This window comes from Mustela lutreola, chromosome 8, assembly GCF_030435805.1.
Source record: "Mustela lutreola isolate mMusLut2 chromosome 8, mMusLut2.pri, whole genome shotgun sequence".
NCBI lineage: Eukaryota > Metazoa > Chordata > Mammalia > Carnivora > Mustelidae > Mustela > Mustela lutreola.
This window is the reverse complement of record NC_081297.1, coordinates 98,028,808-98,042,640: the sequence shown is the minus strand read 5'-3', so window position 1 is coordinate 98,042,640 and position 13,833 is coordinate 98,028,808. Positions and strand designations below refer to the sequence as shown.

General features: G+C 36.2%; 1 protein-coding gene across 4 annotated transcripts; it reads right to left on the bottom strand.

Annotated features, from left to right (window-relative positions):
- Nucleotides 1-931: 931 nt before the first annotated feature.
- On the bottom strand, nt 932-13,503 carry KLRB1 (killer cell lectin like receptor B1). Of its 4 annotated transcripts, XM_059186173.1 has the most exons (7): nt 13,330-13,503; nt 9,980-10,078; nt 9,223-9,297; nt 8,144-8,298; nt 7,654-7,763; nt 3,989-4,118; nt 932-3,746 (listed from the first exon to the last, which is right to left on the bottom strand). In XM_059186173.1, exons 1-7 carry the CDS (start codon nt 13,427-13,429, stop codon nt 3,558-3,560), a joined length of 858 nt encoding a protein of 285 aa, XP_059042156.1. In that variant the 5' UTR covers nt 13,430-13,503; the 3' UTR covers nt 932-3,557. The 4 variants fall into 4 exon arrangements, with proteins under 4 accessions (XP_059042156.1, XP_059042157.1, XP_059042159.1 ...); XM_059186174.1 differs by lacking the exon at nt 9,980-10,078; XM_059186176.1 differs by lacking the exon at nt 932-3,746 and having other exon boundaries at nt 3,966-4,197.
- Nucleotides 13,504-13,833: the final 330 nt, after the last annotated feature.

Below are 13,833 nucleotides of genomic sequence, written 5' to 3'. Positions count from 1 at the left end.
TTTGAAAGGGCCCCACTAGATTGTGTTGGGGTAGATGGAGAGGTAGATACGCAATCGCCTTCATATACTTGGGAGATCAGATTTGGGTTCCAGCTCTATCAGTGGGTCACTTCCTAAATGCTGACAAGTCATTCTGTGCTGCTTTTATTATTTTTGAAAAATGGTCTTTTTAGAAAAACTGTTGTTTTAACTCAGCCATCCACCCTGATAAGGTTTGAGGCAACAGTTCTAATCAGTAACCACAGATATTGGTGAGGAAAGCTTTGCTTTGAGATAACGCCAGTCCCCATCACCATCTCACTTCAGTCACATTAGAGACCCCAAGCAAGGACCATCTTGGCAAGCCCATTCAATCAACAAATCTGATTGTATAATAATTTATTTGTGCAGGAAATACTGAGAACTTACTATGTGCCAGAACCACACATTGTTTAATAATGCTACATAGGTCCTTCCTCTCACAGAGTTCATGATTTTCTTAAAAGATTTTGAGAGGAAGTTATTTACTTTGAGAGAGAGAGAGAGAGTTAGAGCATGCATGAGTTGGGGCAGAGGGAGAGGGAGAGAGAATCCTCAAGCAGACTTGCTGCTAAGCATAGAACCCCACATGGGGCTCAATCCCAGAACCCTGGGAATTATGACCTGAGCCATGATCAAGAGTTGGCCTACCAAAATAACAATAACAAAACAATAAACAGATAAACAAAATAATTACCCCATTTCATGTGTTACGAAAGAAATAAGGCATTGCAATGGGACAGAATGGAAAAAACTTTCCTGATATAGTACTATTTATTGTTTGTTTGTATCATTTATCCATGGCAAAATTTCTTAATATTTTTTTTAATTTTTAATTAATTATTTATTTTTTTATTCGAGTACACTTGACACAAACATCAGTTTCAGGTGTTTTTTTTTGTTTTTTTTGTTTTTGTTTTTGTTTTTCCTTTGTTCTACTTTTTCTTGGTTGGAGCAGAACAAGCTCAGCCAGGAAACCACAACCCAAACCAATTAAGTCCACAAGGTGGCAGGATGGAGTCCACGGCAAACAAGCGAAGTGCAAGAGCCAGTTACTTGCAAAGCAAAAGAATCTCGGGCCTGGCTGCCTACACATCTGGGCAATGACTTTTAAAAAAGCGAAGCTAATGTATCAAGAATATCTTATTTTTAGTTTTTTTTCCAACATAAGGGTTTTTCCGCTAGAACCACTTAAAATTTTTTTCAAAATTTAAATTCAATTAATTAACATATAATGTATGATTGGTTTCAGAGGTACAGGCCTGTGATTCATCAGGCTTATAAGATACCACGAAAACTACTTTTTACCATGCACTGCCCCAATAGCAGCAGGCTGTGAAATGAGTGGACAGGAAGTAAAACGGAAGCAAATCTCCAAAAACGGTCTTCAAATCTCCAAGTCATGGTGGGGAAAATAAAGAGAAGGAATCTCACTGGTCCAGCCTCAAGGTCCATCTACTGTGACATGAATAGACTACACTGTGTCAGCTTAGCTCACGATATTAAAACAAGTCAGGGATTTCCTTTTCTTCTTTTCATTGTTCTGTCTTGGTACTTGTGCAGCGTTAGCCAGGAGAGCTGTGGAACCAGCCTCAGAAACATAAAAGCAATTCTTATAATATAGCAAAGAAGAAATGTACTTGTATTTTGGAAAAGTAAAGAGAAATAAATTACAAATTGGGGGAGACAGAGAAGTTTGAAGAAACATCCAGAAAGGAATTAACATTTGATTTAAGCCATCCGCAACTACTCTGGTTTTTCTAGTCCAAGCATGAAGATGTGTGAAAAGAGGACCTCACACTCATGGGACAACACGTATTATACTTTGAAATCATACAACATCAGGAAGGATTTGGAGATCGGTAAGGAGCCTGCACACAGAGCTTATGGGCCACATAGCAGAAGTGTAGATGGTAGATCTTAAATGATGTACCAAGTATTTGGTACATATTTTAAAGTAGCACTTAGTTTATGTCAGTAAACACTGACTCAAGTACTGTAACCAGAATTGTTTCTTAGATCTAATTTTTTAAAAAAATTTTCTTAGATTAACATATAATGTGTTATTTGTTTCAGAGGTACAGGTCTGTGATTCATCAGTCTTACACAATTCATAACACTCACCATAGTAGATCTAATATTTTTTAATGTGCTTGGAATATGGTTAGACATGCTTTCCTCAGGGAGCTGCACCTTCCTAGTTCCTGTCTCAGAGATGATCTCTGGTATCCTATCCAATGATAAATTTAATTGATCATCTGATACTGCAATAGAAAATCCTGGTGACAGAAACTAACTTTTTGGAGTAAGTTTCATTGTAAAACTTTCTTACAGATGTGTCCATTAAGAACACTTCATTTGGGATCTAACAAGTGTAAGAGAAGGAATAGATCCATGTTTGGAATGAATTCTAGATTAACTGGATGGTTTTAGAGCACCGTACCCTGATTCTCTTTGGAAAGTTACACTGAGGGGTGCCTGGGTGGCTCAGTTGTTAAGTGTCTGCCTTCGGCTCAGGTCATGATCCTAGGTTTCTGGGATCCTAGGGTCCTGGGATCAAGCTGGGCATCAGGCTGCCTGCTAGGTGGGAAGCCTGCTTCTCCCTCCCCGATTCCCCCTGCTTATGTTTCCTCTCTCTGCTGTGTCTCTCTCTGTCAAATAATAAATAAAATCTTAAAAAAAAAAGAAAGTTGCACTGAACATCATTTCAAGGGATGGACATCTACATTGTCAATTACAGAAACACATTTTTTTTTTCAGGTTTCTGTTCTTTACAGGTCTCTTCTTCAAAAGTGACAAACACTTCAAAGTCTAAGTAATTTCTTTCCTAACTTACATAAATGAATTATACTTTGGGTTTTTGACATATTCAAAATTGTATATTAACAAGTATTATAAATCATTATGGAAAACAGAAAGTGAAATGTTATTTTGGTCATCATAGTATGTACTAGAATTTATATAATTCAAATTGGCATTGAATGATTAGAGTAAGTGTATATCTATTTTCCAGAAATTTTATTATAAGTCTCCAGTATTATTATTTATTTGATCTCCATAGAAGATGTGGCATGTTTTAAAAAAAAAGTTAACACTCATGTAATTTATCTGAATAAACATTTCCCTTTTGTTGAAAAAAACACTTATTTTCCATTAAATAATGGAAAATTTAATTGCATATTTCTTGCAGCATGAATGTGAGCCATAGAAAGGAGACATGGAAAACAGAAGTAATGAGAAAAAAAATGTGAAGAACATTGGAAGGGCGGGAAGAGTGTAGATCCCTTTCTGAGATTCTTTGGTTATGAGATTCTATCAGAGTCAACAGAATGGACTTAAGTCAATGTTCTGCCACAATCCAGTTGTGTAATGATATGAAAAATCATTGGCTATGAAATAGTCACAGGACTTTAGTAATCTTTTACTAAAACTATTCAAGAGGTGAGCTAAGGCGTAGAGGAAATTGATGAAGGACACACATATATGTCAGGACTGGAAACCATTTCTCTCAGTTGTTCTGGGCTTCTTTCCATAGAAAATCACTGTATCTTAAAAATGATACATTTCGGGGCACCTGGGTGGCTCAATCGGTTGAGTGTCTGCCTTTGGCTCAGGTCATGATCCCAGCGTCCTGGGATAGAGCCCTGCATTTGGCTCTCTGCCCAGCAGGAAGCCTGCTTCTCTCTCCCCTCTTCCCCTGCTTGTGTTTCCTCTCTCGCGGTCTCTTTCTTTCTGTCAAATAAATAAATAAAATCTTTTTAAAAAATAATACATGTTTTCCCCATATATTTGTTTCCTCATTCATTTAATAAGCAGATTAGACATGAACTTCTGTAAGATCCACAGTTCACTTTGCATTACTAAATACACATTAGGCCAGTTTAGCTGTCTATATAGATGAAATTGCAGAGACATGTAATGGAGAGTAAAGAAATTGAGAGGGAATGTATAGTCAAGACTCAGAACATACTTTATTTCTGACAGGTTTTAGTTCTTTTTGGCAGATCCATCGATTTTCTGTGTCACAGTAGTCAGAAACAATTCCTGTCTGTGAGATGAAAACACAGCTGCTTTCTTGAGTAGAACCAGTAATTTGTAATCTGTGGAGCAAAAGAAAAGCTTCCCTTAGTGTTTCGGATTTTCGCACATAATCAATTCTCCTCATGTAGCCAGTGTCTCCTGTAAATTTCAGGCAACAATGGGATGCTAAATTATTAAGTATAGCATAAGTACACAGTCACAAATATAATGGTATAAAATTTTTCAAAAAAATATTTCATTTTTTTATTTATTTAGAGCACAAATAGGGGGAGGAGCAGAGGGAGAGGGAGAGGGAGAGAAACTCCCAAGCAGACTCCATGCTGAGTGTGGAGCCTGATGTGGGACTCAACTCTGGGCTGGACATGGGGCTCAATTCCATGACCCTGAGATCTGAGCCACCAAGGAACCCTGAAATAACCCTTTAATTTAAAGCTCTACCTATCTTTGGAACTTGCAAGTTCATCTTCACTGGAAAAGCATCTCCTCTAACAAGAAGCTTCATAATAACATATACAAAGAAGACAAGCTTTGGAAACTGGGATTCTCTTCTTATTCTTATTCTATCATTAACATATCATGTGAAATTTCATTACTGAACTTCAGTTTTCTTAAATATACAGGACATAACCACTAATATTTGGGGGAGACATTGAGATGGCACATGTGAAAGTATGACAATGCTTAAAAGTAAATGTAAATGTAAAGTAAATGTATTAAGTATGCAGTGAGTGAGGAACATACAGGGTCTACAGATGGACGCAGCTAGGAAAAGACGCTTTCTTTGTATGGCATGTGGTCAGAAGTTTCCTTTTTTCCCCATTCCAGATAGAGGTTGGAGGGTGTGTGCTTCAACATGCCATTAGTTCCAACAAACAGGAGGTTTGGGGTTCACTGCTGGTGAGGGTGAGAGTGGAATAGGCAGCATTAGGGTCAGGTGCCAGGAATGGGTTGAGTTCAAGACTCACGTATGTGTTTCAAACCAAGTGGAGTGGTGGCTGTGGACAGGGTTCTGTCACAGCTTTTCTTTGTTACGTCATTGCATTTCTTCATGCAGTTCCTTGGTCCTCAGTGGCCAATCTGATTCTTCCCTAGTGTCTGACACTTTTGTCAAATTATGAACTTCTCTCAACGGGGCTATTGCCGAAATCCACCATGTTTTATTTCTTCTATCTTTTTGATCCCTTCTTTAGCTTTCAAGATATATTTTTTAATGCTCAGATGGACAGGCCAATGACTGTCTTTCCAAAAGGCTATTAATGGCTTCCCAAGCTTTCTTTGACCAGATCTCAGATTGGTTCTCTAACCTTATCTCATTTAATCCCTAAACAGTCCTGTGAGAAAAATTATCATCACTCTCTATTTTTCTCTGTACCAGCAAGCCAGGCTGACAGTTAAAATGAAGGCAGAATCTGATGCCTTTTCTACTATAACCCGATACCTTCTACATTTATCTGATCACCACCATCTTACTCAAAGCATCATTTTTATTCCAGAGTAAAATGGAATGTTCAGCTGAATTTAATTCATCCACTTTACCTATATTTCTGCTCAGAGACACTTCAGTATGTTTTCCAATTTCATTATGAACCTCAGTAAAATAAGTACACATATGTTAAATTGAATCAACCAAAATTAACTTTTACTGTATGTCTTAAAAATTAAAAGTAAGTCAGTATCAAAATTTCATTTATATGTAAAGTATAGGATATAATACCCAGAAAGCATATAAAAATATGAGGACAGATTTTTATGTGTGTTTCTGTGCTCTGTGTGTGTGTGGTATATGTGTAGAATACATGTGGTGTATATATGTGTTGTATATGTGTAGTGAGTATGTTTTGTGTGTGGTGTGTGTGGTGTGTGTGGTGTGTGTGGTATATGTGTGATGTGTGTTTGGTGTATGTGGGTGTTGTTTTTGGCGTGTTTTGCTGTGTGTGTTTGTGGTGTACATGTGGTGTGAGGATAGATTTTATTTAACAAAATGAGTATGCTTACCTTTTCAGGACACTTTATTTATTTATTATTTATTTATTTTAGATTTATTTATTTTAGAAAGAGTGAGAGAGCACAAGGGGGAGAGACAGAGGGAGAGAGAATTCCACGCAGACTCTGCTGAGCACAGAACCCAACATGAGGGTCTGTCCCGTGACCCTGGGATCATGACCTGAGCCGAAACCAGGAGTCAGACGCTTAGCCAACTGCACCTCCCAGAACACTTACTTTAAAGTAATATTTTAAAGAATCATATTTGAAACAATAGTTTAGAACATGGGTCAAACAATGTGAAAATGATCTAATGAAGCCAGCTTTTTTTCAATGTTTAACACTTTCCACTACAGCTTTGATAAACTTGAACATGCCCCTGTGTTTTAAATTTCATGTTTTTTCCTCATATTCCTCATGTTTTTTGAATGGTAAAAAATTTTAACTATAATTTATGCAAATTTGATTGAATCAAAGACTAAAAAATGTGACATAATATCTCTTCTGAAAAATTTATCAAAAAGTTTTTTTTAAGATTTTATTTATTTATTTGACAGAGAGAGAGATCACAAGTAGGCAGAAAGGCAGGCAGAGAGAGAGAGAGAAGGAAACAGGCTCCCTGCTGAGCAGAGAACCTGACACAGGACTAAATCCCAGGACCCTGAGCTGAAGGCAGAAGCCTTAACCCACTGAGCCACCCAGGTGCCCTATCAAAAAGTTCTTTACAGAAACATTATTGAATTCCTACATGTTTTTGCTTCTGATGAAAAAAAAAAATACTCTTCCCTTGTTGTACAATTAACCATGAATTCTGTTAAAATATGTAATTTACCTGTGCAGCATCAATTCAGATTAATCAAGCCATATTAATCCCATTAATCAAGCCATATTAATCCCATTTCCTCAAATAACTGTCTCCTTTACACCACTAGTTAAAATACACAGCTGACCCTCAAACATGGGTTTGGACTACACACTTTTATGCATTTCTTTTTGGATAAATAGAATACATTTTTCACGTTTATGCTTTTCTTTTTGGATAAATAGAATACACTACTGTAAAAGTCGTTTCTGTTCTTATGATTTTTAAATAACATTTTATTTTTTCTATATTGTTGTAAGAATACAATATAGAATATATATAGCATATAGAATATGTGTTAATCAGTAAGCTTTTGGTGTGTCTGAGATCTGCACTCTGATATTTACTTTTTTTTTTCCCTCTTATATTCACTGTTCCACGGCTGATTGTGACCAACCAAAGCATGTTGTCCCACAACTTGAAAAACACTACTTAAAAATTTTTGCATGCTAAAAGCCACCAGCTAGAGATGTTTAATTTCATGTGCCTCTCCCAAAAAAGTTAGTCTGTTTCTTGTCTCCACTAAAACCCTTTTGCAGATTAAAATAGATATTGCTATGATGTCTTTTCACATATGGAACTTTTCAACCAACCAACTTCAACATCATTCATCTTAGTCTATTCTGAACCTCTTAAAAATTTCTAAACTAAATTAAAACCACAAAACTCGATCTTCCATAACAGTATTACTATCGTGAAATAAAACCTGATGTACAGTGAATATTCAAATTAGCTGGTCTAATACTCACACATTTGAATTTAAAAATGAGCCATTAATCCACTTCCATTTCTTTTCTGATAATGTTAATCCAATCCAAAATAGCATTCCCTTTTCATTTATCCAGTTTTGTATGAGTTTCTACCAATGAAATGGAAAAAAAAAAAAAAGGTTGAATATTGAATTGGCATTAGCTATTCATGGTTTGTATTTTTCTACTCGTTCTCTAAACCAGAGTTCAAGTGTACCTAGTCTATTATATCTTTCCTAACTCCCCATCAGAGTTAATTATTCTTTCTTTGTGATATTATTATGTCTACATTTATACTCTTATTGTTGTATGCATCAAATAATATTCAATTATTTGCTTACACCTGTGCATAGTCTCTCAGACTGTGAGCTTCTTGAAGTCAAATTTGCTGCTTCTATCTGCATAGAACATTTGGGCTAAAGTCAGAAGATCTTGGTATGGTTAGAAAAAAGTGCTGAGTTTTACTAAGGTATCTTATTTAATTATTTACCAATTCTTCCTGATCTTGAATAAGCAGCAAACTGGATTCTTTTGTGGAACAATCAATCAGACTGTCATTCCAAGTGTTGGGAGCACGGGAAAGAAACAAGCATTTTTCTTGGAGTAGATGCCATTCTCCTGGGCACTTTAACAGGTTTGATTTCTCTGAGGTAAACAGAAAGAAGAAATAAGTAAGTGTTATATTTCTATCCTGTCTCCACCCACCGTGACTAATCATACATGTACAGGTCATTGTAAATGCACAGAAGTCTCTGATTCTCACTGTGAGAACAACAAATGAATTTATTATAATTTAAGGTTTTTGAGACTTACTGTTCATTCTGGTATCAAGAAGTGCAAATTCACGACCATGAACTATATTGAGCATAAATGGAATCACAGTTATATTGAGCATCAGTGGAATCATACATAGAATATTAGAATAGGGAAAGACCATCAATGTCATTTAAGCAGCCACATCCTACTTTTTAATGCACTGACAGAATAATTTAAGTCCACATAATCAGATGGTGGTAGAAGTCAAAACTATTCCTGAGTTTCCTGTAATAATAATTCCTACTCAGCACTAGGTCTGACTCCAATATGTAGTTTTCCAAAAAATGTTTATTTTAAACAACATGCAAACTTCAAGGTAGATAATAATTGATTTCACTAAATTAATGACAAATTCTATGGAAAATTTCTTATTGCCAAATTATCTATTTGCTAACTTCAGGCCAAAAAGGACAATAGTTAACTTTTTGACATGCTCATTAAGATCATCAAATATTTCATGTGAGCCCTAGTTTACTTTTTAATGTGTTATTTGACTATTAATTATTGAATATTCTAGCAGCAACTTCTCATGAGGGGGCATGAGCTGGTGATTAAGATCATAGACTTTGATGTCTGGCCACAGGTGTAATTTCCGTTGTCACCTCTTACTAGGTGACTAAACAATTTACTTATCCTTTCCTTTTCTCAGTTTTGTCAAACATAAAATGAGAAAAATAATGCCACCTTAATGTAAGGTTTGGTATCTGTCAAATATGGGCTATTATTTTTAGGAAGTTCAAGCTACCAAATTACCTTTTGTTTCATTCTTGTTCTCTTGAACATCCACTTGGCTTTCCTCTATTGATGAGTTTCGTCTTAAGAGTATCACTAATAAGTAAGGAGAAACCATTAAGAAGATTAAATGCTGAATGTGGTGAAATGGATATGTTATATTGATCATGTTAGGAGACTGTATTATCTCAGCAAGGCTGATAAAGCAAGATAAAGCAATAGTAATGTCGTAGCAAAGGGTCTAGAACACAACATATGTGTTAGAACACAGCATACATACACAAACAAACAAACAAACAAGAAAACACATGGAACAGTGAACTCACACAGACACTGACTTACCTGCTATCTACTCTTAAGTGTTTAGACTCCTGACCAAGCTTTTTTATCTTCAAAATGAATATAGTCATGCCTACCCCATGGGAGAGATCGCCTAGTGCATTCTGGAATTTAGTAACACTTAAAAAACTGTAAATAGGGGAAATTTTTATTTCTCTTTGCCATTGTCATGTTTTTATTACAATTGTGATCATTTACAGGTTCTGGGAGCACATCTGAAATACCCCATGAGATGATCAGAACAATTAGGAAGAGAAATGTGAAAGGCGAAAGTTTGCAGAGGAGGTTGGGGCCGAGCATTGTGTAAAACGTTGTTTTGTAATTGTTTTTATTTACTAGTCTTTCACTAAGTCTGAGGTGGCCAAATGATGTTGATACTCTAGTATTTGTGATAGAAATAATATAAGTATTCTGAAGCAAATGATCTTGAATCACTTACCTGAAACACTCAACCCAATCACAGTCAAAGTAAGAACAATAATGGCAGTACAACCAAGTTTCAGAGCAAACGGATGCCAAGATGAACCTTGACAGATGTCTGAGAAGTTAAGAAAATACACTCAGTTAACCCAGTTGAGTACATCTGGTATAAAAAGCAAGGGCATTTGGGATCACATATAGGCAGATTCAGGTTGGGAGCTGGGAGCAGGGAAGAACATTTATCAGACATATTAGGGTCCCAGGAGGTGGATTCTCAGTCAGATCCAGCTGAGGCTTTGTTCATTGATAAAACAGAAATATTTATGCTAGTCTTATGGACAAATGATCACTGTAATAATCAGGTGGGATAGATGTGGAAAAGGCTTGAAAATTGCCAAGCGCTGGTGTGAAAATGAAGGACATACCCTATTGTAGGGAGTAAGTCAAAGAACTTTGTTTAGAAAGGATGGCCTTCTTCCGGTCAAGGTATTTTAGAAAGAGCTCTACTGAGGCTCTATTTTGTGTTAAGCACGATTTTAGGTTCCGGTGATATACTACAATTCTGTTCTTAGACATGGATTCCTCTACTTTATTGTTACCTAAAATAATTATTTCCAACTTGAGTCAGATGCATGACATTAAGGAAGAGTGTTTTGTGAAGCTGCATATTATTTTCAGTATTTCAATGAATGTAACATAGCACAAACTTATGTCTACGACATTGCATATTCTAACAAAATATTAAACACATTTGTATTTCTCTGTAATCATATCTTTTGTAATATATTGTATATCTCATGTTCATCAGAAATTGTGATTGTATTAATTAATGAAGTGGAAGCCTAAATTAATCATAACTTTATCAACATATTTTGGTTCTCAACATCTTATTTATTTAATTTTAAAAAAGATTTTATTTGTTTACTTGACAGAAAGAGAGCACAAACAAGGGGAGCGGCAGGCAGAGGGAGAAGCGGGCTTCCTGATGAGGTAGCTTGATCTCAGGACACTGGGATCATGACCTGAGCCAAAGGCAGATGCTTAACCGATGGAGCCACCCAGGCATCCTGGTTCGAGACATCTTTTAAGTTTTGGATTTATAGGGAAAAATCACGAGAGTAATTTTCTAATAAAAATATTTATCCCACAATTCTTTCAGGTCTTGACTCCAGTGTCATCTTGCCATCACCTTCTGTAAATATTCCACTTGATACAGTCCCCTCCCCCAAAACTAAATTCCACTTCTATTTTTTTATTTTCCTCAGTTGCACTTAATATCATATGAACTTTTTACATATACTTAGTTCTTTGTTTATCTGTGTTTATAGTAGTATAATATAAATGTAATAAAGGAAAATCTTTTTCTCTGTTTTGTTTACTGCTTAGTCTCAGCACCAATAGCATGCCTGGCACATAGGAGGTGCTTATTTTCGAATGAATGAATAACCTCTAGAGGAATTTTGCCATCACCTTGCATATTTTTCTAAGGGACCAAACGCCTTGGCTTTGACGAAATAGGTCAATGATCACATCTCTGTCTGGTTTTACTGACTCCTTTGTTTGTGCTCACTATTTTACAGCAACCACAGCCTGAAAAATTTGGCCAAGAAGCTCAGTAGTGGTTTCATAACAAATGTAGTATCAGGTCAATGGTTTTTACTGACACATTTTGTTTTTTCTACTTTTTTAGGTTAGCTTTCAGGATGATATTTTGTAGGATAAAAATATAATCAGACCAGACAAATTTTCTGGACCACTGATTTGGGGTTATAGAATAGCTTTTGAAGAAAATCTCCCTGCCTCTTTTCTCTTCCTTTTTTTCTGACATTCCCTTTCAACACAATCTTCCTTTCTCTCCATTTTTGCTAGATCTAAATAGGGTAAAAGAACTCCTACTCTGTCCCATAAAAAAATAACTGTGGATAAACCAAATCCCAATTGTAGTTATCAAAATCGTTCAATTTCCCTTAACCACTATATGGACAGTATAGTGAAACTTATTTAGTAATCCCTAAACCTTTTTTCCCAATTTAGAACATTGATAATTTAATAGTTGCAAGCCTATACCAAATCATCCTAAAAGGATATAGCCCACATGCTTAGCACAACATGAAATGAATATCTGGTTAGATAAAAATCCCAATATTACATTTGGTTAGATTTCAGAAATTCATGATAATTTCATATGTATTTTCAGCCTAGTTCCTAGTCTTTTTTCACCCATGTCCAGATCATGGCATCCCTCACCCATTACTTCACATTACACTTCCCCATTTTATTCCCCTGCCACAGAAAAGTGCTGATTTCAATAAGTATCAAATAAGTTCGTTCATTAATGGTATTCTCTAGTGTCTCATGGCTTATCTCCTTCTAAACTGTAATACTTTTTTTTTTTTTTTTAAGATTTTGTTTATTGATCTGTCAGAGAGAGAGAGAGTCAGAGTGAGCACACAAGCGGTGGAAGTGGCAGGCAGAGCAGGCAGAGGGAGAAGCAGGCTTCCTGCCAAGCAAGGAGCTTGATGGCAGGACTTGATCCCAGGACCCTGGAATCATGACCTAGGCCGAAGGCAGTGGCTTAACTGACTGAGCCACCCAGGCATCCCTAAACTGTAATACTTTTCCAGTATCAAGTTTCAAAGTCAGAAACTATCACATGGTAATTATATTGAAGTCTTCGATCTTGAATATGATTTTCTTCCAGAAAATTTCTCCCCCTTCTCTTTGGAGAAGGAAGGATGTTAATCATTAAGCTTGTACTTTACATTGTGAAAAAATACTATAGAAGTGAATTCATTAGAACTTAATCTTAGTATTTTGTGGAGGGATTTGGAATAATATAGACTGCCATTACAAGGTAATGGCAGGTAGTAATGTGTCTGTAAAAATATTACTTTGTTTATACGTGTAAAATATTTCTTCCTGGTTTTTAAGGCTCAGTAATAGAAGTGATGTTCTATGTTCACACTAGTGTCTTTAAAAAAAAAAAAAGATTTATTTTTGTATTTATTTGACAGAGAGGGTGAGTGAGCACAAGCAGGGGGACTGGAAGAAGCAGGTTCCTCACCGAGCAGCCTCCTTGATGGTGGGTTCGATCCCAGGACCTTAAGATCATGACAGGAGCTGAAGGCAGACACTTAACTGACTGAGCCACCCATATGCCCCCACACTGATATCTTGATAAAAAATGATATCTATAAGGTCTGTGCTTTTCTGCACAGTTACTGTTACCTACAGACAAACTATGCTGCACCACCATAACATAAATATAGGACTGCTGCTCATCCTCAGAGCAGTGATTTAAAATCCTAAATCCAAGAAGAAACTCTGGAAGATAAAACAAAGGCCAAAAGGAAAATTAAAGGTACCTACCTTGAGGAAGTGATGGGGGTGATGAACTTGTAAGGCAAGAACCCCTGGATAGGTTTAAGTCAGCATATACCACTTGTCCATCCATTGCAAACAGGGGCATATGGCCCTGAACTTGTGTGTAAGGGCAGACTCCAAGTTCTGTGAATGAAGATCAGCAAAAGGAAGTGCCCAGTCTGAAATGCTTTGTTGTCTCTCTTGTATCCCCTCCCACCCACACTTTTAGCTGTGGGTTTTCTCCGTAAATTAGTGAGACAATCCACTTATTGGGTGTCCAATATACTTAGATACGTAATATCTACCTTGCTTAATAACCTGGTCTGTATGACAAAATTCAGACAAAATTTTGTCGTTATCTTTCTAACCATTCCTTTTGAGTATCTTTCTCGGGGTCAGAACCAGGATGAGGCAAATGAGACATTCATTTAGGAGTCTCCAAAAAGACTCAGTAATCAAGAGAAATAATTAATTAATTCAATGTTGCAAAAAATAAACATTTATGCAAAA